At 42.1% G+C, this 25,923-nt stretch overlaps 1 protein-coding gene across 1 annotated transcript; it reads right to left on the reverse strand.

The window, feature by feature from the left end:
• Positions 1-769: 769 nt before the first annotated feature.
• ASCL2 (achaete-scute family bHLH transcription factor 2) lies at positions 770-3,838 on the reverse strand. Its single transcript, XM_014069949.2, has 2 exons — positions 2,834-3,838; positions 770-1,629 (listed from the first exon to the last, which is right to left on the reverse strand). Exon 1 carries the CDS (start codon positions 3,585-3,587, stop codon positions 2,844-2,846), a length of 744 nt encoding a protein of 247 aa, XP_013925424.1. The 5' UTR covers positions 3,588-3,838; the 3' UTR covers positions 770-1,629; positions 2,834-2,843.
• Between the last annotated feature and the right edge of the window lie 22,085 nt (positions 3,839-25,923).

Genomic DNA, 25,923 nt, shown 5'->3' on the forward strand with positions numbered 1-25,923 from the left:
CTTAACCTGAGCATACCACAGCAGCAAAATAGCATCTTACACAACTTGAAGTGATCGCACCAGTTTTTATTGCCACCCAAAACCACAACTATTATTTTGGCTGTTCCCTGTGGTTTAGTTCAAAATGAAGAAAGATTATCTCATTCAGTTACAAACTGGATTCCGTTGTACCAAATGTTGATCACACAAATTACTCCAAATTATTTTTGGTTAACCCAATGGCTTTGTTATTTAATTTTTAATCCCTTTATTTTTCTATAAATAACTCAAGGGGATGAACCTATCTAGTACTGTACTCTTTCTTATTTTCCCACAACAAAAACCCTGTGAGGTGAGTTGGGCTGAGAGAGTGTAAGGCAATGCATAATGGCCTGTTTTGCCTATTCTAAGCCATAAATCATGATTCACAAAGTGCAGGAACCTAATCCACATGTAACCCTTAAACCCAAACTAAACAAATTATGATTTAGTGTAATATCACTACTAGTAGTTTAAAGGATGTGTTGAGAAATGAAAAATCCATTCCACTGATAACATGAGGGTAGATCTTTAAATCTTAGATGGTGAAAAAGCTGTCATTTTCAAGTTTTATTTTGTCGCTTCTGTATGTGAATACTTTGCCTTCTCAGCACTGAAAATACGTAACAATATAAACAAACTAGTTACCCATTCAGCAATTATATTAACTGAAATGTAGAAAGTATTTCTCTATGGCCTTACCTTTCTCAAAAACCTTGAAAACAGATGATGACATTTATGGAAACATAGGCTATTATAAATAGATTTTATTTATAAAGTTGATTTACATAAAATAAGATACTCTTTAAAAACTGCATATATGCAAGTCAATAAATCTAGCAAGTGCATACAAAAATACCTTCAATACATTAAAAATAAAACTTCAGTTTGTTTTTTAGATAAATGAACCTTCACACCAGTCCCAAAATAAACAAGCAAACAACATCCTCAAGACATTTAACAAATCTATGCTTCCTTAGTACAAAAGGTTAAGAAATTTGTCTAGGTTGGGTAAGTTCTCAAACTTTCTAGCTGATAGGGTTAATAAGCAATTTTCTATAAATCTTTCCTCTTGCATTAAGAAAACTTGCACAAAAATAAGTCTTCATATTTGTTCCCATAGGCAGCTCGAGTTACACAAATAAAGTCTACTTCTGACGTTTTAATAGTACCCTTCCCACTCAGAATAAGGAAGCATCAAGTTTTAATGATTTCATCCCTGCCCTTATAAAAAGTTGACAGACATTATGTTGGAAGCCCAACAGATCTCCAGCTGCCACTAGATTCAGAGAAGCTTTTTCATTGGTTGTTCAAGAGTCAGAGGGGGTACCATAAACTGCTGTACAACAGCAGATAAAAACTATGGCCCCCTAGAATATATTTACATAATTGCACTTTTTAAAAAAAGAATCAAAACCACCATTCTTCTGTTTCATAAACAAACACCCAGAGAAGGTATTTAGAAAAATCCGACTGTCCAACATCCTTTGCAATGAGGCTTGAAGAGAGTTAGGTGCATGTTAAAATAGGATGATCCTGGTGCTCTTCTGCTGCATCGGAGCCGGGGACAATGAGGTACTGAGGTTCTACACAGTGTTGCTTTCAGTATTGCTATAAAAGAAAACAGAAAAGCCATTAGGAGCATGTGACTGACAGAAAAGATCCAGAGAGCTTCCCCAGGCTTCCTCCCTGATCCCAAAGCCAGCCTAATATTGGGGAGGGGGGGGGCGTTGTACCAAACTCTGCTATAAAGAAATGCATTGTCTTGCATGCCTACACATTCCATGTACTGTTTTGTCCATATGTTGTATCAATATCTACTACCACCACCACCACCACCCAATTTCTATAGGGAGGACTCTAAATCTTCCTCCTCCTGCTTTCTTTCAGAAGAGGGGGATGGGTGGTTGATAGAAAGGGGAAACGATACCAGCATTTTGATGAAAATTTCCATTTGGGGAAGTTGCAACCAAATGAACAAAATTCCAAAGAAATTCATGGGCCTCCATTGCTTAATTCCTTACTCTACGTTCTATGCAAGGGTTGGTTTGTAAATATTAAGTGCTGATTCTTATCCATGTTGTTTTTTCCAATCAGGAAACATCAGTGCACACACAAAAAAAAAAACCTTTGCAACTGGAAATTCAGAATGCAAAACTATTTCAACACTGTGCAATATCTTACTTGAGATCACTATGAACTAAACGTATGCCATCGTTAGGTACAACGTCAAAGCCACTTACGCACTGTGGCCTCCCCTTCCACCCTCAGAAACAGAAGAGCACTCCTCCAAGGTAACAAAACCACTAGCTTCCCTGTTCTCAAAGCCCGCTGACCCAGTAACCTTTTTTGCATTCGAAAGGACTTTCGGTTTTGCAAAGTTGGGACAAGAGGTGCTAGCAGGAGAGACAAGTCACTGCAGCCTTCAAGGGGCATGTTAGCAACTCTTGTCTGGGACTAGCCGGGTGCTATCCCTAAATCTTCGCCCAGCGGAATTCTCACCAGCTTTTGTGGTTTTCAATCGGCGACGCTCCCTTTCAATTGCATCTGCCTAGTGGGTGGGGAGCCAGTGTAGCGCGCAACCATCCCAAAAACTCACCCCAAAGGAGGATTAGGATCACCTTGGCTATCATTTTTTTAAAATCAATCAGAATGCATTAAGTGCGACTGTGGAATCCGCCGCTCTGCCCCCTCCCCCCACCACCACAAAAAAGTTTTGCAGTGGTATATGTAAAAAAAATGTAATGCTGGGAAGGTCAGAAAAAGCGCGCAATCCTAGCGCGCTTCATCAGAAATCAGCTGGCCGGCCTCTTACCGTTTCCAGCTCAGCAGCTCCCGAACCAACTGGTGAAATCGAGCAGCTCCTGTTCCTCTGGGCTGAGCGCCCCCTCGTAGCCACTCTCGTCCGATGAATAAGCCGAGTGCGGGGAACCCGGCACGGAACTGCCCTCGTGGCCGTCAAAAGAGGGCGAGGCGGAGGAATACGAGCTGCTGCCGCTGCCAGCGCAAGCAACCGAGGCAGCGTCACGGCTAGCCGGCAGGAGACCGTCCTGGAAGGCGGCGCTGACGGCGTCGTGCTCGTCCAACAATTGTTGCAAGGCTCGGATGTATTCCACGGCGGAGCGGAGGGTCTCCACTTTGCTCATCTTCTTGGCGGCGGCGCCGTTGGGCACGTGCTGGCGCAAGGTCTGGAAGCCCAGGTTCACCAGCTTGACGCGGTTCCTCTCCCGCTCGTTGCGTCGAGCCACGGCCGCCGCGCCGCCGCCTTGCTGCGCTGTCAAACCCGGGAAGGCTAAGCGCCTCTTGCAGCGCAGCAGCTCCGGAGAGCTCGAGCGCCGCTTGGAGCCTTTGCAGCGCGTGGCTGCGTTGGACGGCTGAACCTGGCTGGGACATCCCGTGGCGGCACACCACGGTTGGGGCATCCCGGACGACGAAGAACCCGCGCTCTGTCCTGCTTGTACCTTGATCCCCAAAGAGCCGCCGCTGCTATTGTAACCGTGCAGCGAGTAACTTTTGCAAACTGCGTGGGCTGTGGGTTGCATGGTTGTTCCTAGAGCCCCGCTGTTCATCGTGGGGCATTTACCCCGGTGTTGGTCTTCGTGTAGATGCAGTTTGCGAAAAGCCCGAGTTTGTTGCCCAAAATCAATGGACTAAAAAAAAAAAGATTGAAAAATGGGCAATCCGCTTCTTAAGATGTCAAAAGTTGGGCGCGCAACCTGTGCAAGGACTCCTAGCTGCGCTTGGGAGGAACGCGGGTTCCTTTTTCCTTTCTTGCAGGCTTGCTCCTTGTGCTCTGTCAAGACGCCTCTGCTGCTCGGTCCTCGCTGCTCGGCCCCTTATCTACACGCGCTGCTGCTGCCGCCGCTTGCGAGCCCCTGGGAGCAGCACGCGACGCGCCGTGCGCCACACACACACAATCCCCGCCGCCCGCTTGGCTCTCCAGCCGCCTCCCACCCAATGGGAAGCGCGCTTGGCAACTTCGTACGCCCGGCGCGTGGCTCTGGCGGAGATTCCATAAACAATCCTTCTTCCTTGCGAGGAGCACGCGCTCCGGCTCATTTGCATCCCAATGCAACCTGGTCGGGGTCTGGGCGTGCTTCTTGCTTGCATTCTAGCACCTGAAAAGTTGTGCGCTGGGGAAGGAAGCAACCTCTTGCTCTGTCCTAACCGTGGCTTTTTGCCACAAGAACTTTAAACATTATTCCCTATACTCTTAAATTAGGCTCTTCGGATTGCATTTTAAAGAGAGAATCATAGAATGATCCTGTCTGCGGATCCGGAGAGATGCCTTGTTTGAAAAAGACTGAGTCGTTTAACCCCGTTGTCCACCTTGAGTGATAGAAACCCAGGGCTCTCAATGCTTGTCAAGTAGGTGCCATTATTCAAGAGCTAAGATTACACACACTGTCCCTTTTCCAGACCTTCATATACTCAGTGCAATGGACTGGAGGACTCTGGATATATGAGGGGGGGGGACTCTTTTTGCAGCTGGGGGGGGGGGTTCTTGTAGATGCCCAAATTGTTCAGATATAATTTGATATGCTCAGCTGAATGCACAAAAACTGTTAAGGACATCAGAGAGAACTACATACTCATAAACCCATAGCCTTGGAAAGGGAATTTAGGCCACCAAAGTCAACCTCCTGCTCAGTATGGAAATGTAAATTAAAGTATCTTTGATAGGTGAATACTTGTTGAGAGAGGCAGGTTATAATCCTGAGTTTTAGCACACTAGTCCTCTTCATGTCTGCAACAGTAACGTGCGGTGAGGTTTATGGCTGGTGAGGCAAGCGGACAAAAGCCGCCCTATGTCGGACACAGCGGCAGGGCGTTCGGACGGCCCGCTGCTGTGTCCAACATAGAGGCGTCCCGCATCTATGGTGGACATAGCGCCGGGGCTTTCGGACGGCCGCCGCTGTGTCCGACATAGAGGTGTCCCGCATCTATGGCGGACACAGCGGTGGGGCGTCCGAAAGCCCCGGCGCTGTGTCCACCATAGATGCGGCATGCCTCTATGTTGGACACAGCGGCAGGGCTTTCAGAAGGGCTCTACCACAGCAAAGGAGAACCCATCTTTCTCCCCTCTCCTACAAAACAGCATCAGAAGGAGAAAGGGGCAGATTATATTAATGAAGACACCCCACACTTAAAGTGGTTCCCTTTAGACAGGAAACGGAAAATGATTATAAACATGCCTGCTGAATGGTCAGCCTCCTCGCTTTAACAGTTTTGGGTTGCCAAATTCAACTTAGACACTTCCCAGCTGAGGGATTTCCTCCTGCCCAATAAATGCGTTTATTTATGGGAATGGTTCCAAAACATTAAAAAAAAGTGCCAGCCCGCGCACCAGCAGAGGCGGGTAAAACACACACACACACAAATTACTTACAATAATACAATTACTTACAAATTACATTAATTTTGAATTCCTCCCCCTCCCTCCGACCCACATACCTTTTCCAGCTGTTTCACAGAGGATTTCAACTCTGCTCTTGTCTACCATGATGAAAATGTAAAAGGAAAAAGGCAAGAGCTGCTGAGGTCAGGCTGGGTTAGCTGCTGCCAGAGTCTCCAATGGATGACTCTGCTTAACTGTTTAAAAAAGCCTCTAAAAATGTGCCCTCTACAGGAGGCGAGAGAACCACGTGCCTCATCTACATAAGGAATTTTTCGGCTTTTAATCCTTCCTTAACTCTGCTCGAGTGATCATAAAGATAGACTAAATGAGGCGCGTGGTTCTCTCGCCGCCTCCTGTAGAGGGCACTTTTTTAGAGGCTTTTTTAAACAGTTAAGCACTAAGTAGAGTCATCCACTGTGACTCTGGCAGCAACTACCTCAGCCTTTTTCCTTTCACATTTTTTTTTCTTTTCATGATGACAGTGGTGAGGCCCTGCCTCCCCTGACTGCACGTCCCTGGTCTGCAAATATCTGGCTCTCAAGAGTTCTCCAAATACACTTGAAATGGCTGAACTTGAAAACGCATATTCATAAGAAAAAGTTTCATACACACTCCAAGAAAGGTAAGGAGGTTAATAAAGGTAAAGGTTTCCCTCGCACATGTGTGCTAATCGTTTCCGACTCTAGGGGGCAGTGGTCACCTCCATTTCAAAGCCGAAGAGCTAGCGCTGTCCGAAGACATCTCGTGGTCATTTGGCTGGCATGACTAAAAGCGGAAGGCGCATGAAACACTTTCAAACTGCTGGGTTGGCAGAAGGTGGGACAAGTAATGGGAGCTCACTCTGTTATGCAGCACTAGGGATTGGAACACTGAACTGCTGGCCGACAAGCTCAGTGTCTTAGCCACTGAGCCACTGCGTCTCTCAGGAGGTTATTGGGAAAAATAAAAAGTATTGGGACCGAAACTTGTGAACTTTCAAACTCAAGCAAATGAGGGAAGAAATTATCTGGGGACAACAAAATTATTTTGCACCTGCAACCACACCCATCTCTGCATCACAATATTGAGAGAATGCATGCAGGTTCTCAATTGGACCACTTCATCTACCATCTAATCCGTTGGGACTGCAGATTTGCAACCTGAGATCCTTTCTGTAACATTATAAGAATTTGGAAAGCCCATATGCATGCAGGAAGAATGATCTGCCACTGAGATATAAAGCCACTGCAGCCTTTAGCATTTTCATCCTATACATAGATTAATTGCAAGTGAAGTAATTTTAAGAAACCCCTTTCTAAGTCTCAGCCCCTTCCTTTAGTTCAGCCTCAGCAATGATTTGGTGTTCTGTCTGAGGTGTGCTAATCAAGGGCTCCAGTTGGCGAATGCTTTTTTTTTTCTTTGTGCCAAAAAACCCGAAAAAACGAACCAGTCGCTTTCCTCTCAGTGGGCAGGTTGAGGAAATGGACAGAGATTTTCTATTATTTTTATTTCCCTCTTTTTGTGTAGCATAGAACAGAGGAAAAGAAAAATAATTATTTGAGCATTCTCCCGTCATTTGGTTAGAGAGAGAAAGAGGTAGACATCCTGTTAACTTCACAAGAAGGAAGGGAGGGAGGTCTATTTTCCCCATCTGCCAATGAAACTTTCTTTTTTTAAAAAAATTATACCCGTTTGGTCTGGAGGGGTAAATTGGCAGAAATCTTGTCAATTTCACACTTTAAAAAAAGAAAAAAATCATTAAAAAAACATGTTAAAAACCCCCTTTTAGAACCGTTTTTGATTTTTAAAGTTTTAAATATTTTCCTTAAAATAAAAAGACAAGCATTGCATTGATCCACTTGTGTAATGAAGAGGAAAATAAGCCCAGGTTAAGCAATTCAGACCTCTTAAGGGGGCAAGTAGATCAGCAGCTCAGTACAAAATGATCAGAACAAGGTTAAAGGTCAATGTGACCTTTACAAGCTAATTCCATCACTTAGGACCAATGTATTTGATACAGTTGTAGGGAAAAAAACTATTATTTAAATAATATTTGCATTACATTGAGTTTTAGGATAGGTGAGCATAATATAGGGCCCTTCCCTTATAAAAGTTTTTATATTGCCTTGTTCATTTATATTACATTGCCAACTCCTATTGGCACAAGTCTTCTTTTGAAACAGAAGATGGATATAAATTGAGTATATAATTTAATAATGCAATTGATACGCTTGTACTCTGCCATTGAAACAAACTAGGCTTGACTTCTCAGATTGCTCTTACATTTAATACCACTTTCAAGAAATCGTACTTTCTTGATTGGATCCATTGCAACTCAAAAGCTATGTTGGCCATTGGTTTTTTTGAGAAATGGTTGGGGAGAGAGACAGAGGAAGGAAGAGAAGAATCGTGACACATATTTTCTATATAACATAATTATAATATAGGTAGTCCTCGATTTACAACAGTTCATTTAGTGAATGTTTCCAACAGCACTGGAAAAAGTGTCTCATGACTATTTTTCACACGGGCATTGCAGCATTCCCCTGGTCATATGATCAAAATTCAGACACTTGGCAGCTGACTCATGTTTACGACTGTTGCAGTGTCTGGGGGTGGGGGTCATGTGATCACCTTTTGCGACCATCTGACAAGCAAAGTCAATAGGCAAGTCAGATTCACTTAACAACCGTGTCATTAACTTAAAAACTGCAGGGATTACTTAACAAGTGTGGCAAGAAAGGTCGTAATATGGGGCAAAAATGCATTTAACAGCCGTCTCACTTTAACATAATTTTGGGGTCAATTGTGGTTGTAAGTCAAGGGCTACTTATATAGAAAAAGAAACAAAAGGTGGATACCATGTTAAAAACACTGCTAACTGTATCAGCAACCTTCTCAAATATATCCCACCCCACTTCTCCTCTGTTTTAAATGAAAGATAGGCATGAAAAAGAGGAGTCGCCTGTTCTCTTGGGCTGGTTTTCTCTTTACAAGAGAAAACACAGTGGAACCTTGTCTACTTGTTCTTTGCAAACATTGTAAATTCTCAGTGTTACTTACTGCAATGGTCTAGATTTGTTTATACCATAACAAACCCTCCGTGCAACATTTATTTAATTGCATACTCAGCTCTTTCATCAACTTAGGGCCGAGTTACAGTTTTAAAGGAATAATCAAAAGAATGTTTAAATACCATTTGTTGCCAAAATAGACTGCTTTGTGTTGTAGAGTTTAAGTAAATGTTCAAGATCAGGCTAAAGGAAGAAAGGGGAAAAATACCTCCACAGTTTGGGTTATGGCTTCACTTGTTTAATCTGGATTGGAACTGATACTGTGCCAAACTCAATTTTCCAATCACCTGATTTCCCCCTCACCCACATAGAGACATAGTTTTTTCTATGTCATCCTTAAATGTTTTGACCATGTTGTTTTTAAAGGATTTTTACTTGATATTTTTGAATTTATTCCTGCAGGTTGAATGAGGGTACTGTACAGAGGTGGTATTCAGCAGGTTCTGGCCAGTTCTGGAGAACCGGTAGTGGAAATTTTGAGTAGTTTGGAGAACCGGTAAATACCACCTCTGACTGGCCCCGCCCCCATCTATTCTCTGCCTCCCGAGTCCCAGCTGATTGTCAGGGAATGGGGATTTTGCAGTAACCTTCCCCTGGAGTGGGGAAGGAATGGAGATTTTCCCCTGCCACGCCCACTAAGCCATGCCATGCCCACCAAGCCACGCCCACAGAACTGGTAGTAAAAAAAATTAACCCTACCACTGGTACTGTAGTTGTTACCATATTCTGGGCCTTTAAATCCCTTTTTATTCTGTATGGCTGCTCTCACTTCTTGATCTCAAAAATCCCACAGATGAAGCTCCCCTATCATCTTCCTTTGGGATGTAATTGATGTGGGAGAAGCCCAGGAAGCATTGTGGCCTTTATAGGTAGTCCTCAATTTACAACCAAAATTGAGCTCTTTCTTTTTGTTGCTAAGTGACACATTTGTTAAGTGAATTTTGCCCCATTTTACAACATTTCTTGTCACCGTTGTTAAGTAAATCACTGCAGCTGTTAAGGTAGTAACCCGGTTGTTAAGTGCATCTGGCTTCCCCATTGATTTTGCTTGTCAAAAGGTTTCAAAAGGTGATCACATGACCCTGGGACACTGCAACCACTATAAATATGAGTCAGTTGTTGCAAATTTTGATCATATGACCATGGGGATGCTACAACAGTCATAAGTGTGAGCCTAAGTCACTTTTTTCAATGTTCTTGTAACTTTGAACTGTCACTAAATGAACATTTTCAGGTTGAGGACTACCTGTATAGGCATGTATTAATCTAAATAAAAGTTTGCACGCCACCTACTCCAACCAACTCAAGGGTGGTTTACAGAAATACAGTTCTTAAAAATTAAAAACAATACCCCATTTTAAACATCACATTAAAAGTAGTTCTGTGACAGCAATAGCACTTAAACTTATATTCCGCTTTACAGTGCTTTACAGTCCCCACTGTAAGCGGTTTACAGTGTCAGCATATTGCCCCCAACAATCTGGGTCCTCATTTTACCCACCTCTGAAGGATGGAAGGCTGAGTCAAATTTGAGCCTGGTGAGATTTGAACTGCCAAATTGCAGGCAGCCGGCCGCCAGCAGAAGTAGCCTGCAGTACTGCACTCTAACCACTGCACCAGCACAGCTCATGATCAACCCAAATGCTCTGTGAAATAAACAGGTTTTAAAAACCTCATACTGTGTTAAGTTGTTGTAAGAAGCAGTTGTTCCAGAGTATTGGGGCAGCCCCAGATGAATATCCTTGGGTCCTGATCACTTAACTCCCATAGGCAGGACACCTTCAGCACCCCTTTCATTCAGAGCAATCAAAGCTTGCCGAGAGAAATTATTGTGTCTGGCAAGTACCTGGCAGTTGAGTCATGTATGGCTATATTGGTAATAGATAGCACTTTGATCCAGAAGCAAATTGATAACTAGGGTAACAACCAAAGTACCTGTGCAACATTTCCCATAGTTACTAGACAGCCTGCCACATCTTGGACAATGAGTAGCTGTTAGTCTCAAATTTGAAATAACCATGTAGTATTTTCTGATCAGGTACTCTTTTTCAACATCAGTTGGTATCATCAGTGGAAGCAGTGGTGAAATTCAATTTTTTTTACTACTGGTTTCTCTGGGCGTAACTTAGTGGTGGTGTGGCTTGGTGGATGTGGTTTGATGGGCGTGGCAGGGTAAGGATACTGCAAAATCTCCATTCCCACCCCATTCCAGGGGAAGGATACTGCAAAATCTCCATTCCCACCCCATTCCAGGGGAAGGATACTGCAAAATCTCCATTCCCACCCCATTCCAGGGAAAGGATACTGCAAAATGTCCATTCCCACCCCATTCCAGGGAAAGGATACTGCAAAATCTCCATTCCCACCCCATTCCAGGGGAAGGATACTGCAACATGTCCATTCCCACCCCATTCCAGGGGAAGGATACTGCAGAATGTCCATTCCCACCCCATTCCAGGGGAAGAATACTGCAAAATCTCCATTCCCACCCCATTCCAGGGAAAGGATACTGCAAAATCTCCATTCCCACCTCACTCTGGAGCAGCCAGAGGCGGTATTTGCTGGTTCTCCGAACTACTCAAAATTTCCACTACCAGTTTCTCCAGAACCTGCTGGATTTCACCCCTGAAATACCTATATAAACTGAAAGCATTATAGAGATGCTTGCTACAGAAAGGAAAGAAGGAAAGATTTTGTGGTCTTGAAGCTTTATTTATAAAGTGATGCTTTAAAATGCCGATGAGCCGATCACTTATTTTTTAATAGAACTGCATAACTTTTGCTAAAGAATAGTAGAACACCAGAATAAAATAGTTTCTGATTTCTTTCTAAGTTCTTCAGCTGCCAACCAAAGAATTATAAATCTTAGATGCAGCTTTTCCTCTATTTTTTTTTTTACAACCCAGTGTTCAACTTCTATACAGCCTTTCAGCCGGTTTTATAAAGGAAGGGAGGGGCAAAGAAGGAGAGGAAAAAATAAAAGAGAATAAAAGGATAGAAATAGGGGCAGGTGCATTGAGAAAGAATTTAGGATGTGGACTCTTACTTGTTTCAGCTTCACTTCACCAATGGCACCAACCCCCAAGTAGACTGCATCTTGGAGAATACCACCCTCTGCAAAACAATGGTTTATTTCACTTGAAACTCATTTATTTTTACTGCTAGGAGATGATAAATAATAGAGTTCTAAGAGCCAATAAAAGATATAAATAAATAGTCATTGTTTTGTTTGCATTAACAACAACTTTGTGCTGGCCTTCCTTTACAGATACAGGCTCTGTGCCACAGTGCCAGCCATAGTTGCACAATAGATTGACATTCACAAATTTCATCTTTAACCAATGCTAATTGACAAAAAAAAAACCTGCTGCTACTAAATTTCTGCCTATCGTACTCTCATTGGTCAGTTCTGGAAAAAGAACGGGAACCGGAGCAGAAGATTAGAATGTCATAGTCCCCACCTGAATTAATTAAATTAAATTAAATGTGTTTTATTCCGTACAAATGTCACAGAAGAAAGTGTGACTGGCATGTGGCAAGAAGTGGCAGTCGTACATCTCACCCCTGTAGTTTCTTACAGAGGAGTCTTGTATCCTAGGATACATTTCAAATTTTCCTTATTCTTCTTCGATATGATTCTACATATTAAGTTCAGACTCATAATTGTATTCCCATATTATAGGCATTAAATTTTGTAAAGTACAAAATGTAACAGTATGCAAGGAACATTTCTATAGAATAGGGTACTAGTTTGGGAGTTTGTATATCCAGAATATCATTAGACAGTGCAGAGTGAAAGTCCATCCCTCTTCCCCCTCTCTCTCATTTCATTGATTGATTGATTGATTACTAAATGCCATTTTTTCTCCAAGTTCAGGACAGCCCATATTATTTTCTTTCCTTCACTTCCATTTTGTCTTCAAAACATCACGTGAAATAATCTAACAGTGTTATAATTTGAACCCAAATCTAATGAATAAATGTTATATAAATAAAAAGTGAAATAAAAAGTGAAATGAAAAATGAACTCAACATATATTTTTTTAAAAAAGCAGATTCCATTATATTTCCATTTAAAATGTCTCTAAACTTTCTTTGCTTGCTAAGCTCTCTTTTTAATTATTCATCAGCATTAAGTAGAAATGAATGCTGATAAGTCCGTCTTCGTTTATGTGAGTTCCAAATGCAAATTTGGGAGAGGGAAGGAGGTTATGGCTACTTCTGCACTCCTTACTTTGCAAGAGAAATGAATTGTTTTAATTAAAAATTTAAATTTATTATTACCATGCTGTGGAATAAGGAAACTATAAATCCCAACATGGACTGAGTAAGTCATTGGCAGAGATACATATGCAGAGGTAGAGAAGCACACTCATTTTTTAAAAAAATGAACTTAAATTTATTTCTTACATTTCCACTTCAAATCCATTTTGTTTACAAAATTCCTTCAGCAATTCTACCTTTGTAATGCTGATGATCTGTAAGTAAAACTACCCCCTCCCCCATCTCCAACAATCTGGAGAGAATAGAACAGGACCAGCAAAAAGATATGGCAAATCAGCATTTACTGATGATGTATGTTTTTATTTCTTAAGTTTAATTGCTTGAATTTTCTTTAGCGTCTATTTTTTTTCCCTACCAGATATATGTATATCAGTGGCTCAGTGGTTAAGACGCTGAGCTTGTCGATCAGAAAGGTCGGCAGTTTGGCGGTTCGAATCCCTAGAACTGTGTAACAGAGTGAAGCTTCCGTTACTTGTCCCAACTTCTGCAACCTAGAAGTTCGAAAGTATGTAAAAATGCAAGTAGAAAAATAGGAACCACCTTTGGTGGGAAGGCAACAACTTTCTGTGGTCCTTCCACATTTAGTCATGCCAGCCACATTACCACGGATATGTATTCAGACAGCACTGGCTCTTCACCTTTAAAACGGAGATGAGCACCGCCCCCTAGAGTCGGGAATGACTAACAGATATGTGCGAAGGGAACGTTTACCTTTATATGTATATCTGTTGAAAATTTTTAAAAAAATAGAAGGAGGGAACTGAAGACTTTGGTGCGACATTTTCAAAAGATTTTTCAAGCCATTCTCCTTGGCATTCCATTCACTTCCTTCAAACTAGTTTGAAACTGTCTGGATACATTCTGAAAACCTTTATACTACCAACCTCACCTCTTAGCCTCCCTCCCTGCTTTGTGGGAGATGTGTCTGTATGTGTGCAGAGGGATACTTCTCTTAGCTTGCTCCCTTTTAAGCAAGCCACAGTCAAACTTTGCTGCCATTCACGGTGGAGTCCCATCATGAATGTTAATCCTGGCAACCTCTAACAGTCTTCCTCCCTCCCTCCCTTCCTCCACAACCCCTTCCGCTTTTTTCCTTCTTGCAGAAAAAGCCGGGCCTGGGTTTAAAAGTTTATTTTAGCGTTGATTGTGCGAAGCTGCTAATGCATGTTAATCAGCTTTCACAATGCATCCTTGTGAGGCACCAGAGAATGCAGGCTTGAGTTGTAGGGGCTTTTTGTCCTCAAGTAATTGTGATTGTGAAGGGGAGCTTAGGCTAATTAATTTAGTTAGTGTGTGTTCTGCAGAGGAAAAAGGAACTTGATGATTTATAGCGAATCACTTTTATTCTTTTTAGCAGGCAAACTCTAAAGCGCATATAACCATATTATAGCCAGTAGGTGAAAGACTCAATGCCAAGGAGCCAGAGAAACACCCCCTGCAATGTTCTGCTCTGTTCGGAGACTGGTTTCTGCAGGAAAAGAGGAGGTTTTTTTTCAACCCTTGACTTCCTTCGCTGTCTACAATGAATGTCTGGCGTGAAATTATTTTTTCTTTTCGTTTCATCTCCATTTCAGAAGAATTCCCCAAAGATTCAAGCTCTTGGTAATGTTGCCACAAGAAATGCAAGCTGCCCTCAAATAGAAGAGGACATGTTCTCCAGAAAAAAATATTTACTCAGCTACACAGTTTCCCTGAAAATAAGACCTCCCCGGATAATAAACCTAATTGGGCTTTTGAGTGCATGTGCTAAAATAAGCCCGCCTCTGAAAATAAGCACTCCCTGAAACTATTGCAACACAGCAGCAGCCATAAGGTGACCACGTTCACAGCCTCCTGCACCTCAAAAATAATAATAAGGCTGAGTGCTTATTTTGGGGGTCAAAAGAAAATAAGACCCTGTCTTATTTGGGGGAAAACATGGTATGGTTTTCTTCAAAAGTTAAAAGCCAAGACTTTAATACAAATAGCAATAGCAATAGCAGTAGACTTATATACCGCTTCATAGGCCTTTCAGGCCTCTCTAAGCGGTTTACAGAGAGTCAGCATATTGCCCCCAACAATCTGGGTCCTCATTTTACCCACCTCGGAAGGATGGAAGGCTGAGTCAACCCTGAGCCGGTGAGATTTGAACCGCTGACCTGCTGATCTAGCAGTAGCCTGCAGTGCTGCATTTAACCACTGCGCCACCTTGGCTCTCAAAGGAGGGTATCTTATCAGGTATAACTTTGATAACAAGAAATAGAACATTTTTTGGCAGGAAAGAATTAAGAGATGTGGAGAGCTTTTTTTCTCCTCAGAAAGGCCTACATCTTTATAGAAAGTGATTTTGATTTCTAGGTACAATGGAAAGCATAAATCTTATTGTATTCCTATTCTGACATAGAAAATTGATTTTCTATGAGATTGACCCCTACCTCAGGATGACCTACTTTAAAACTAAGTACTATAAATAGCCTTTTCTATAAAAGCCTTTTCTGAAAGACTATCTTAGGAACAGATCATCCTGGAAAAATCTAACTATAGTCACCAGGAGTCAAAAGTGAGTTGATGGCATATAATTAGTTAATTTCTAAAAACACTTTAAAATGGAATACACACAATTTGTTTGTCAATAATTTGCTATCTAACCTTGCTACAGTAGTAAGAATCTTAGCAGTTCAGAGAAATTATAAGCAAAAATGAAAAGATCAATGGTAAGAACAAAAATATAAAACATTCTAAAATTCTAAAAATCAAAACATAACTTCTAGCATCAAACTCGGTATCATACAACACATCATAAGTTTTCCAGACTATCTAATTTTTCAGGAGTTTTTTGAAAGCCGGAATAGTGGGGGGCAAAATTTATTTCTTAGGCAAATTAAGAGGATATTAGTCCCTTTTCCCTTCAGTTTTAACAGAATAATAAAGAAGAGAACTTTGATTGAATATATTAAAGTTGTTTGGTGTAACTTCGCAGGGTTTTTTCCTCTTTTTTAAATTTAAAGTCACCTCACATTGCTTAGACTGTTGTAAGGATATTGGGGTTTTCCTAGTTGGTTTGATGCAATAAAATATCAGGTAGCAAGTATTCCTGAAGAAGCATCTTGGAAACTTTTCAGTCAACTTTCAGCAAGACTTCAGATGTTGATCAGCTCAAGCTAAGCCTAGAAAGGGGGATCATGATTCTCCCGGTCCTGCTCAGATACTTTTGGCACTATTGGCCATGATATGTCTTTTAGATAATTTGCAAGGATTTGTGTATAGTGGGAGTTGCCATTTTATTGTAGTTAAAGACTTTTCCGAGTAGACGATTCTCCCAAGTGAATGGGAAAGAAGGACTCTTAGACTACCCCAGTCTAAGGTATCTCCCCCACAGTCTCAACCCTCTACCTTATCTTATTTAACATCAATAAGAAGCTGACGGTATCTAATTATACAAGTCTTTCACCTAGACCAGTCAGGGGATACACTTGAATCCTTGACCTGGTATCTGGAGGTTGTAAAGATCTAGAAAAGAAGAAACAACCCGACCGTCATCTTCCCTGAGTCTTCACATTGTCATTACCGGGTCGATGTTCGGGGCTCAGGACCCCAGACAGTGCCCCAAGGCTTCGGGGAGCTGGGTGGAAGTTTTCAAAGGGATTCTAGTCAAGGATCCAAATAGCATCCTCCATAAAATAAAAGTCTGAGGCTAGAATTTCCTCAACGTCCCAATTTATTAGATGTGCCATGTTGGCACATCTGGGAAAACCTGAATCTGAAAGCTTCCAGGTCTTTCCCATCCAGTTGAAAGTTCAAGATCCTGCCTCAACATCCACATGTCCATCACATGCTCCAATCAGCCACTGTCACGAAGGAAGATTCCTCCCATCCAGGTCAGTCCAGGTACAGGGACAAAGTGACCTTAACTCTCTGAGAAAGAATGTTATTTTGGCTGCACATCTCCCATTCTCCATACAATCCTCCTTCCCAGTTTCCCACAGTAAAATATGTTTGTATACGTGGCAGGCTTTAGGCCCACTGTAAAAGATGGCTCCCAAGCCTGACACTGACATTCAACCTCAGCAAGATAGAATGACTGATAGTTCAGATGTCCACTGACTCTGCGACAATGTCAATTTTAGCCCTTGATGGTTTTGTTCTTCCCACACCCTTGTCCAAAAATGAACTGGTATACAATTTGGGGATTCTTGTGTGGTCACGGCTCTTACTCAAAAAGCAGGTTCTTCCCAGTCATAATAGGCATATCAGTTATGGCCATTGTTAGAAAAAGAGATGCTGGCAATGTTTGTGGAGGAGGAAAAATCCCTATTGAGCTACTTCAGGCAACAGCCTATTTGTTTCTAAACGTTTGGCTCCCCCTCCTTATAGCACAAAAGAAAAGAAGAGGATAAGGGAACACAGCCAGAAGGCAAGGTCTCTTGTAGGTTATGATAATACTTGATCTTCTCGCCCCAAGAAACCTCCCATTTCATGCCCCCAAGGTTTATTCTTAAAGTTCTGCAGCTGTGCCTTCTTTATTGTCTTAAGAAAGTTATTTACTCCAAGGTACTAGCGTCTCACCCAGCCTGATACAGGACCTGTGTTTAGCTGTAGGAGCATAATAGGGTCTGGAGCAGAGACCAAGAGAATGCTGGAGATTATCCTTCATTTTTTTCTAATAGAAGTCACAATTAGAGACTCTTAATTTAGATATCTTTTCAGGTTACATAATATCTTAGGAGTCTGGATTGATTGGCATCCCTCAAAGCAAAAGATGGCTCTTTGATTTGGGTTTAAGTCAGAAGTAGGCAAAGCATGACCCATTGATACACAGAATGACCCATTCTTTTGACCTGAAGAACCATCAAGATTATGCTGCTGAAATTTTTTGGCAGAAGTGACAAAGGGTGATGGGGGAGGTGGGTGTAGAAGAAACAAAATAAACCGAGGCATGTTTGAATGTTAAAAATAACTGTTTAAAAAGCAAGTTTCTGCTTCACTATCTCTAGTGAGGTCATCAGGCTATCTTCTTATTTTCTATATCCACCCATCAGAAGCCTAAAGGAAAAAAGAATAATAAAGGAAAATACAGTGCCCTATTTTTTTAAAAAAAAATCTTAAAGCATTAGCTTCTTCTTTTTTTCATTCATTCTCTTTTTCTTTCTCTCCATCTGGATGGGCAATTGAATCTATAACTAAGAGAAAATATTTACATTGGGAGAGCATATTTAAAATGTAATCAAAACACACATTTCTTGATAATATTTTTAAAATGTTCACATAGCATAGGATAGAATAGTGAATAGGGGAGTATTACATGGCCTAGACACAGTATAAGAGGGTTGTCCGTCTCTGTCAGAATATTTTGGAATTTCTAAAACTCCTGCAGCATAATGTCATGGCAATCTTTTTTATTTATATATGTACCACAAACAAGACATGTTTCACAATTTACTATTTTTACAAAGCTGAATTGAGTATCAAAGACCTTCTGCATCTATTCTAAAAAAAAAATATTTGCTTCTTTAAACCTGTGAGGACCTCTAGTGGAAATATTCTGAAGTTTCCTTTATTTGATTACTGGAAGGAAAAACAGAGAGATTAATCAATTTATATTCGCTCAGTAACAGTAATTTAGTAAAATTTAATATTAGTGTTAATACTTGGCTGGTTCATTAAGAAAATCTAAGAGGTTAAGGAGTAAAATTTTGTAATTGGTATCTTGGTGAGAAGGGGGCAAATTCATTTCATACTGAGATTTGATTTTATAGATTTACATTCAAATATAATTGTTAAAGATAGGGAATGCAACAGTGTAAATTCTGAAACCAGTTTTTCATATTGGGGGCTGTGTTAAGGGTTCAGTCAGTTTTCAGTTTATACCATGCAATGCACCTTCCTCCCTCCCTCTTTCCCTTCCCTCCAGTGGTGGATTGCAAATATTTTTACCACTGGTTTGAGCGCGCTCACACATGCATTACTTGTCTGGGCAGGTGGGCGGGGCCTCCTGCCACCGCTACTACCAGTTTGGCGGAACCGGACCAAACAGGGAGCAACCCACCACTGCTTCCCTCCTTCCCTCCCTCACTAATTTCTTTCAAATAACTCTTTACTTCATTATTATAAGCTCTCAATACTGCCAATGTTTATGCCTAAATAGATATTAGTATCATTATTACTTCACCTTCTTTTACATAGCATTGGATTGGGATTGCCTATTGCTATTAATTTAAAGGAAATCTACCTATAATATCTGCCTTCCTGCCTGCCTGCCTGCCTGCCTGCCTCCTGCCTGCCTGCCTGCCTGCCTACTTACCAGTATCTATCTACTTACCAGTTGTCTGTCTGTCTGTCTGTCTGTCTGTCTATCTATCTATCTATCTATCTATCTATCTATCTATCTATCTATCTATCTATCTATTTTGTGTCTCTCTCCTTCAAAGTGGCTTCTTTTACCTTCAATATGTGATTCCTTAAATTTTCCTCATTTCCAGGCATTATCATCATATTCATTGTTAATGTTTCTCCCACCACTTTTCATTCTAATTCCTGTCTCGTTTGTTTTAATATTCTTTTGTAGGCTCAGTTGACCTAGGAAGGAGATCTAAATAGGCTTATTGTATTCAGGCACAATAAAGTAGCAGCAGTGATGTATTGGAATATCTTCAAGAAATACCACTTGCTTGCAAGTAAGAATTGGTGGGACCATAAAACAGACACAGTAATAGAATATGACGCTGAAGTGCTCCGGGACTTATGAATTCAAACAGATAAGCACCTGTCACTTCAGACTTAACTATTGTTGATAAGAAAGATGAAAAAGTCTGGATAGTGAACATGGCAGTAAGGCTGTGATCTCTGATAAATTAGCTCCTTCAGACTGCAAAAATGATCCCCTGCCACTATTGGATTCATGTCCTTCCTGACTTGTTAATGCCACTTGGGAAATGACATGTGGTTGAGTCCAGTAGTGAGATCCTGCTGGTTTAACAACCGGTTTGGTGATCATATGTTGCGCATGCGTGTGTGCACGCACAGTTTTACCAAAACATCTCTTACACTTCTTGGTGAGTAACACAGCTGAGGTGCCACACTAATCAGCTGAGAGGATATAGGTAAGTAAAGCACAAGGGCGGGCGGGCCCACCTGATCATCGGAGTGAACCAGTTTGCTCTCAGCTGATTGTCAGAGCTACTGGTTCATCCTAATCAGTCCAAACTGGCTGAATCCCACCTCTGGTTGAGTCCAAACAGTAGTGTTGGATTCTTTGAGGAAGAAGATGGCTCTATCAGGCATAATGAGGAAGTGGTGCATCCTTCTTTAACAAACCATCACTAGACCCAACAATTCTGGACAATTTCTTTCCCAAGGTCCAACTCTCCTTTTTTAGGGAAGGTTATTGAGAAGGTGGTCAGATTACAGCTCTAAATAATTCTGTGGAATGGTTTATCTGGACTTATTTTAGTCAGTTTTCAGATCAGGGCACAGCACAGAGACAATACGGTACTTCTTTATGATCTTTAATAGAGCTGAAATGGGAGTCATGCATCCATCCTGATTCTGCTTTATTTTCTCAGCGAGACACCTTATCATCAATCATGGTTTTGGACGTTGGAAGGAACACGGTTGGAAGGAACACAAGAGTGCAATCTGATTCCCTTCCTAACCAGTTGTGGCAAGGCACAAGCCACACCACAGATGAAAGCAGTAATCAATTAACTTATTAGGGTTTAGCAGACAGCTTATTAGTACAGTAACAGGCAGCAGCATGTGGGGCGCAAGTGGCTTTGGAGGTGAAAGTAGTAACCAATTAACTTATTAAGGTCAGAGCAAGGAACTTGTTAGCTTGTGGTTTGTGCTTGTTAAGCAAGCAGCACACCGTGGAAGAAGGGCCACTCAGGAAGAGATAGCTTGCTTAAGCAATCTCTCTCCCAGGATTAAGGAAAAGAATGGGTCAACCACAGGGCAGGGAGGGATTCCTTCTTGTATTGGTGACAGCTATGGCCAAGATTCATCTTGTGCATCAGTCACGCTCATTCCAACATTTAAGAGGTTCTTCAGACAACCACTCATTCTCCAGGGACTTCACAGCAGAGGTGATATTCAGCCAGTTCTCTTTGGTTCAGGCAAATCGGTAGCGGGGGCTGTGGGAGGCTCTTCCCACCTATCCCAGCGTAATGTGTGAGCACTGCGCATGCGCAGATGGCAGTGCACATACACAGACATGCCCGTTAGCAATAGCAGTTAGCAGTTAGACTAATATACCGCTTCATAGGGCTTTCAGCCCTCTCTACGTGGTTTTACAGAGTCAGCATATCGCCCCCACAGTCTGGGTCCTCATTTCACTCACCTTGGAAGGATGGAAGGCTGAGTCAACCTTGAGCCGGTGAGATTAGAACCGCTGAACTGCAGATAACAGTCAGCTGAAGTGGCCTGCAGTACTGCACCCTAACTACTACGCCACCTCGGCTCTATTTGTGAACTGGTAGGGAAAGTAAGGGAATCCCACTGCTGCCTCACAGATAGATTACTACAATATGTTGTATGTAGGACTGCCTTGAAGACTAAATATATTACATATATTATATATTAAGCAGTAAATACATGCTGATGTTGATACCACAGTAGTAAGTTGTTTTTATATTTTGCAGTCTCTGCTTTGGGATATAACTGGCACTGATCTATCATTAATGAGATACATCTCAAGTAATTAAGTGTGTATAGATGCTTGTGGAAATGAATGATCTGGGGACTATATTGTGTTTTTGCAGTTTATCGAATGATGATGATGTCATAGAACTCACATTGTTTACCTATTGAATTAAATAGATACATCTCAAGTGAAGACAACCTTACTAAAGGATACACATATGGCAGGGAGGAGTAGAGGTGGGCTGCTGCTGGTTCAGACCAGTTCGGGCAAACCGGTAGTTCCAACCAGCAGATGGGCCCACCCCAAGCCTTGCCCCGGCGCTATCCTGTCCTGTATAACCATGTTTTTGCAGCCACTTGCATGCGCGGAAGGCACACACTCACATTTTTGGTTCTGGGCAAACCAGTTGTTACATTATGTAACACCCACCTCTGGGGAGGAGTGCATTTGTACTTTATCTACCATGATGATGATGCCACAACTCTCATATGTGTGTCCCCATCCCGTCTGGCTGTTCATGTCACAAGCATGCACGCTCTGAATGGACCTTTCATGCAGATTAGTGACACAGCCATATTTTATATTTAAGCCCCACACCACACGTACACAAGTGTTGTTGTTGTTGTTATATTATATTATTATTATTTCATTCATAATAGGTTCCTTTTCAGCTGTAGGTGTATTTGCTGACTTACTGTGAGTTTATGCGACATCCCTGTCAGATTTCCCTCTCTGTTAATTTCTTTCCTGCCTTTTAACACTAGACCAGAAGAATTGTGGGAAAAAAGGACATGCTTAAACATTAAAAATAGGCTCTTTTCTTCACTTTTTAATCGCTGGTAAAATACATTTTCTGTCCATTTATCCTGTCCCTCTACATACATCCTCACACCCTCAAGAATTGCAGTCTTTACTGGTGCTTCACCATCTCCAATTAATGTTCCCCTGGAGTCACCTCTCTCTCTCTCACACACACACACAAACACACACACACAAACACACACACACGAACCAGTGCAATCCCCCATATGAGTGCAACTCTCCCCAGAGTACAAGTCCATCAGGCTCTCCCCGTGAAATTCCAGGTCCATTGATAAGTCCACATTCCAAACACAAATCACCAAGCCAAAATCCAGGTACAAGGTTCCAGAAAGCCAAATCTAAAATCCAAAAGAGCAGAGTCAATCCAGTTCCAGAGTCAAGCCATGGATTCATGAAAGCTGACCAAATACACACACAAAAGAGCCAAGTTGTTTGCAGCGTCACTCTGCTCCAGGTACTGTGTTAAAGAGTGGCTAGCCAATGTAGCTCATCAGGAGGAGCGAGGCCACCCCCCTTGTGTTCACTACTTTTGCTGAGCCTGCCTCCTTTCTGCCTTCCATACCTGTGGATCAAGTGAAAAAGGCAATTCCTCCTCATCTGCATTGGCCAGCTACAGCTATACATCTCTCTAAGCCTCTGGTGCTTCCAATGGGGCCTTAGGGGTCTCCAGCTGCAGCTGCCTATCTCATGTTCTTGCTTTAGCTGGCCCTTCATCCGGTTGTCCCTTTGATTGCCCCTCCAGCGATCTCTCCTCTGTGTTTGGCCCTGGCTCAGAGTCTTCAGCAACTTCTCGGTGTTCCTCCTCATCTCCATCCGAAGTCCCTGGAGCTGGCTCTTACTCCTCTTCTGAGCTGGCGCCTGGGAAACTATCACATTATTCTGTGTAAACCACTTAGATAAAGAAGTGAGCAAGCCCCACATTTCTTGCATTGCAATGAAAAAGGCATCAGTACTGTATAGCAATAGCAATAGCAGTTAGACTTATATACCGCTTCATAGGGCTTTCAGCCCTCTCTAAGCGGTTTACAGAGTCAGCATATTGCCCCCACAGTCTGGGTCCTCATTTCACCCACCTCAGAAGGATGGAAGGCTGAGTCAACCTTAAGCCGGTGAGATTTGAACCGCCGAACTGCAGATAGCAGTCAGCTGAAGTGGCCTGCAGTACTGCACTCTAACCACTGTGCCACCTCGGCTCTCTGTATGTTTGGTGAAAGCTGCAAATGTCTCATGGACTTTTCTAAATACTTTTCAAATGACAAATATTTATTCACTAATTTATTCTTTTATTGCCCCCACACCTCACCACACTAATGAAAACTTACATAATGTGGAATGGAGAAAACTACTTAAAACATCCACAGCATGATTAAAATGACTAATTTGAATAACAGTTATAAGCCACAGAAAAACTGCAAGCCTCTGGTCAAAAGAAATCAGATGTTGTTGAATACCGATAATCACTATAAACATTCTCAGTGGTGGGATTCAAAAATTTTTCACTACCGGTTCTGTGGGTGTGACTTGGTGGGCATGGCTTGGTGGATGTGGCAGGGGAAGGACACTGTAAATTCTCCATTCCCACCCCACTCCAGGGGAAGGATACTGTAAATTCTCCATTTCCACCCTACTCCAGGGGAAAGATAATGCAAAATCTCCATTTCCTCCCAATCAGCTGGGACTCGGGAGGCAGGGAATAGCAATAGCAATAGCAGTTAGACTTATATACCACTTCATAGGGCTTTCAGCCCTCTCTAAGCGATTTACAGAGTCAGCATATTGCCCCCAACAACAATCCGGGTCCTCATTTTACCCACCTCAGAAGGATGGAAGGCTGAGTCAACCCTGAGCCGGTGAGATTTGAACAGCCGAACTGCAGAACTGCAGTCAGCTGAAGTAGCCTGCAGTGCTGCATTTAACCACTGCGCCACCTTGGCTCTTACATGGGGGAATACATGGGGGCAGGGCCAGTCAGAGGTGGTATTTACCGGTTTTCCAAGCTACTGTATATACTCGAGTATAAGCCTAGTTTTTCAGCCCACTTTTTGGGCTGAAAAAAGCCGCCTCGGCTTATACTCGAGTCAGTGAAAAATTTGCCCGAAATGGAGGAGAAAAAGGGGCGGGGCCATGCCGCTGGGTGACACTCGTGAATGGCCCAGTGCCCCTGTGAGTTTCCCCTCCCTCTGTGTCAGTTTGCCGCGCAGCACGCACCACACCATCCCCCCTCCTCACGTTCTAATGTAATGCAGGGCTGTCTTACGATTCCCCTTCCTCCCCCTCCTGCCGCTCTGCAACGATGTCCCACCTCCTCCTTGTTATGGCAAGCAGCCACATAGCGATGTCCCACCTCCTCTGGTACAGTGATCCAATGATAGGAATCACTGTGCCGTGTGTCATAGGAGGCGGGACATCGCTCCCGCGGCTGCACGGGACATCATCATCACAGCGGGACATCAGCATCATGAGGTGAGTGAAGTATTTCATTGAATACACCGCTAGTTTACTGTTTTTCTTTGAAATAAATATTCAAAAACATTATTGGTATCTATTTTTATTTTTGAAATTTACCGGTAGCTGCTGCATTTCCCACCCTAGGCTTATACTCGAGTCAATAACTTTTCCAGTTTTTTGTGGTAAAATTAGGTGCCTCGGCTTATATTCGGGTCGGCCTATACTCGAGTATATACGGTACTCAAAATTTCCACTATCAGTTCTCCAGAACTGGTCAGAACCTGTTGAATACCACCTCTGATTTAGCTCCATTAATCTCTGTGGGTGGATATTAATATAGTAGAGAACCAGATAGACACTGCTTGATATAGCAGTATGAATATATGCTGTTCTTTACATAAATAACAGGCTAAACAGCCTTTTAAAATATGCTTAGAGACCATGCCAATTAATCGTCCAGATAACTGTTATTCAACCAATGTCTCTAGAGCATTCATGCATTGATCAGATATCTATGCTACTAAAACTCTCCAAGTGTCTATTGTACCCTCAGATTAGCCCAAATGGTGCAAAATACTGCAATAATTTTTGAATCAAGGTATGCGCTAACTTAAAGAATGTGGAAAAATAATCCATTATTTCTGTGGAATTAAAGTTTCCACAATGTTTAAACCAGCTTCCCCTGTGATCTCGGACTTCTGATACAGGCAAAGCTGGCAGGAAATTGGAAGTTGCTCCTGCTTCCACTGTTTTTTTGTTTGTTTGTTTGTTTTGTTTTGCTCAACCATGGTAATTTTTTCCTCTGTTTAGGTAAGAAAATATTGACTTCTTATTGAAGTTTATTTGCCAACACAAATGTTTTTCTATCTATGATACATTCTTTTCTTAAATGATCATGGGACTGACCAGCTTTGGGGTTAAATATATATATATGGTCAGCCTAAAATGTAATGTTCATTCTGGTCACATCAGACTGCACCACCTTCCTTTCAAAGAACGATCCAACAGCTCAGGATCATCTAACTTGCCTCTGGATATCCCAGTCGTTTTTATGGTGAAATGGACGATATGCACACAATAATTGGGGCTGGATGTGCCACTGGCAACTTTTTTTCTAGGCTGTCAAAACAAAACAGTCACATGAAAGTGAACCAAAATGAAACACACGAAACCACAAATGCAGTTCGTCATTATGACTACATTTCCCAAGATGCAATGATGCAACTTTTTCTGGCAGTCTCTTTAGCAACTTCTCTAATAGTTAGTGATAAGAAATGGAAGGC

The sequence above is a fragment of the Thamnophis sirtalis genome, unplaced genomic scaffold, assembly GCF_051295495.1.
Source record: "Thamnophis sirtalis isolate CommonGarterSnake01/CBP01778 unplaced genomic scaffold, rThaSir2_p1.2 scaffold_1, whole genome shotgun sequence".
NCBI lineage: Eukaryota > Metazoa > Chordata > Lepidosauria > Squamata > Natricidae > Thamnophis > Thamnophis sirtalis.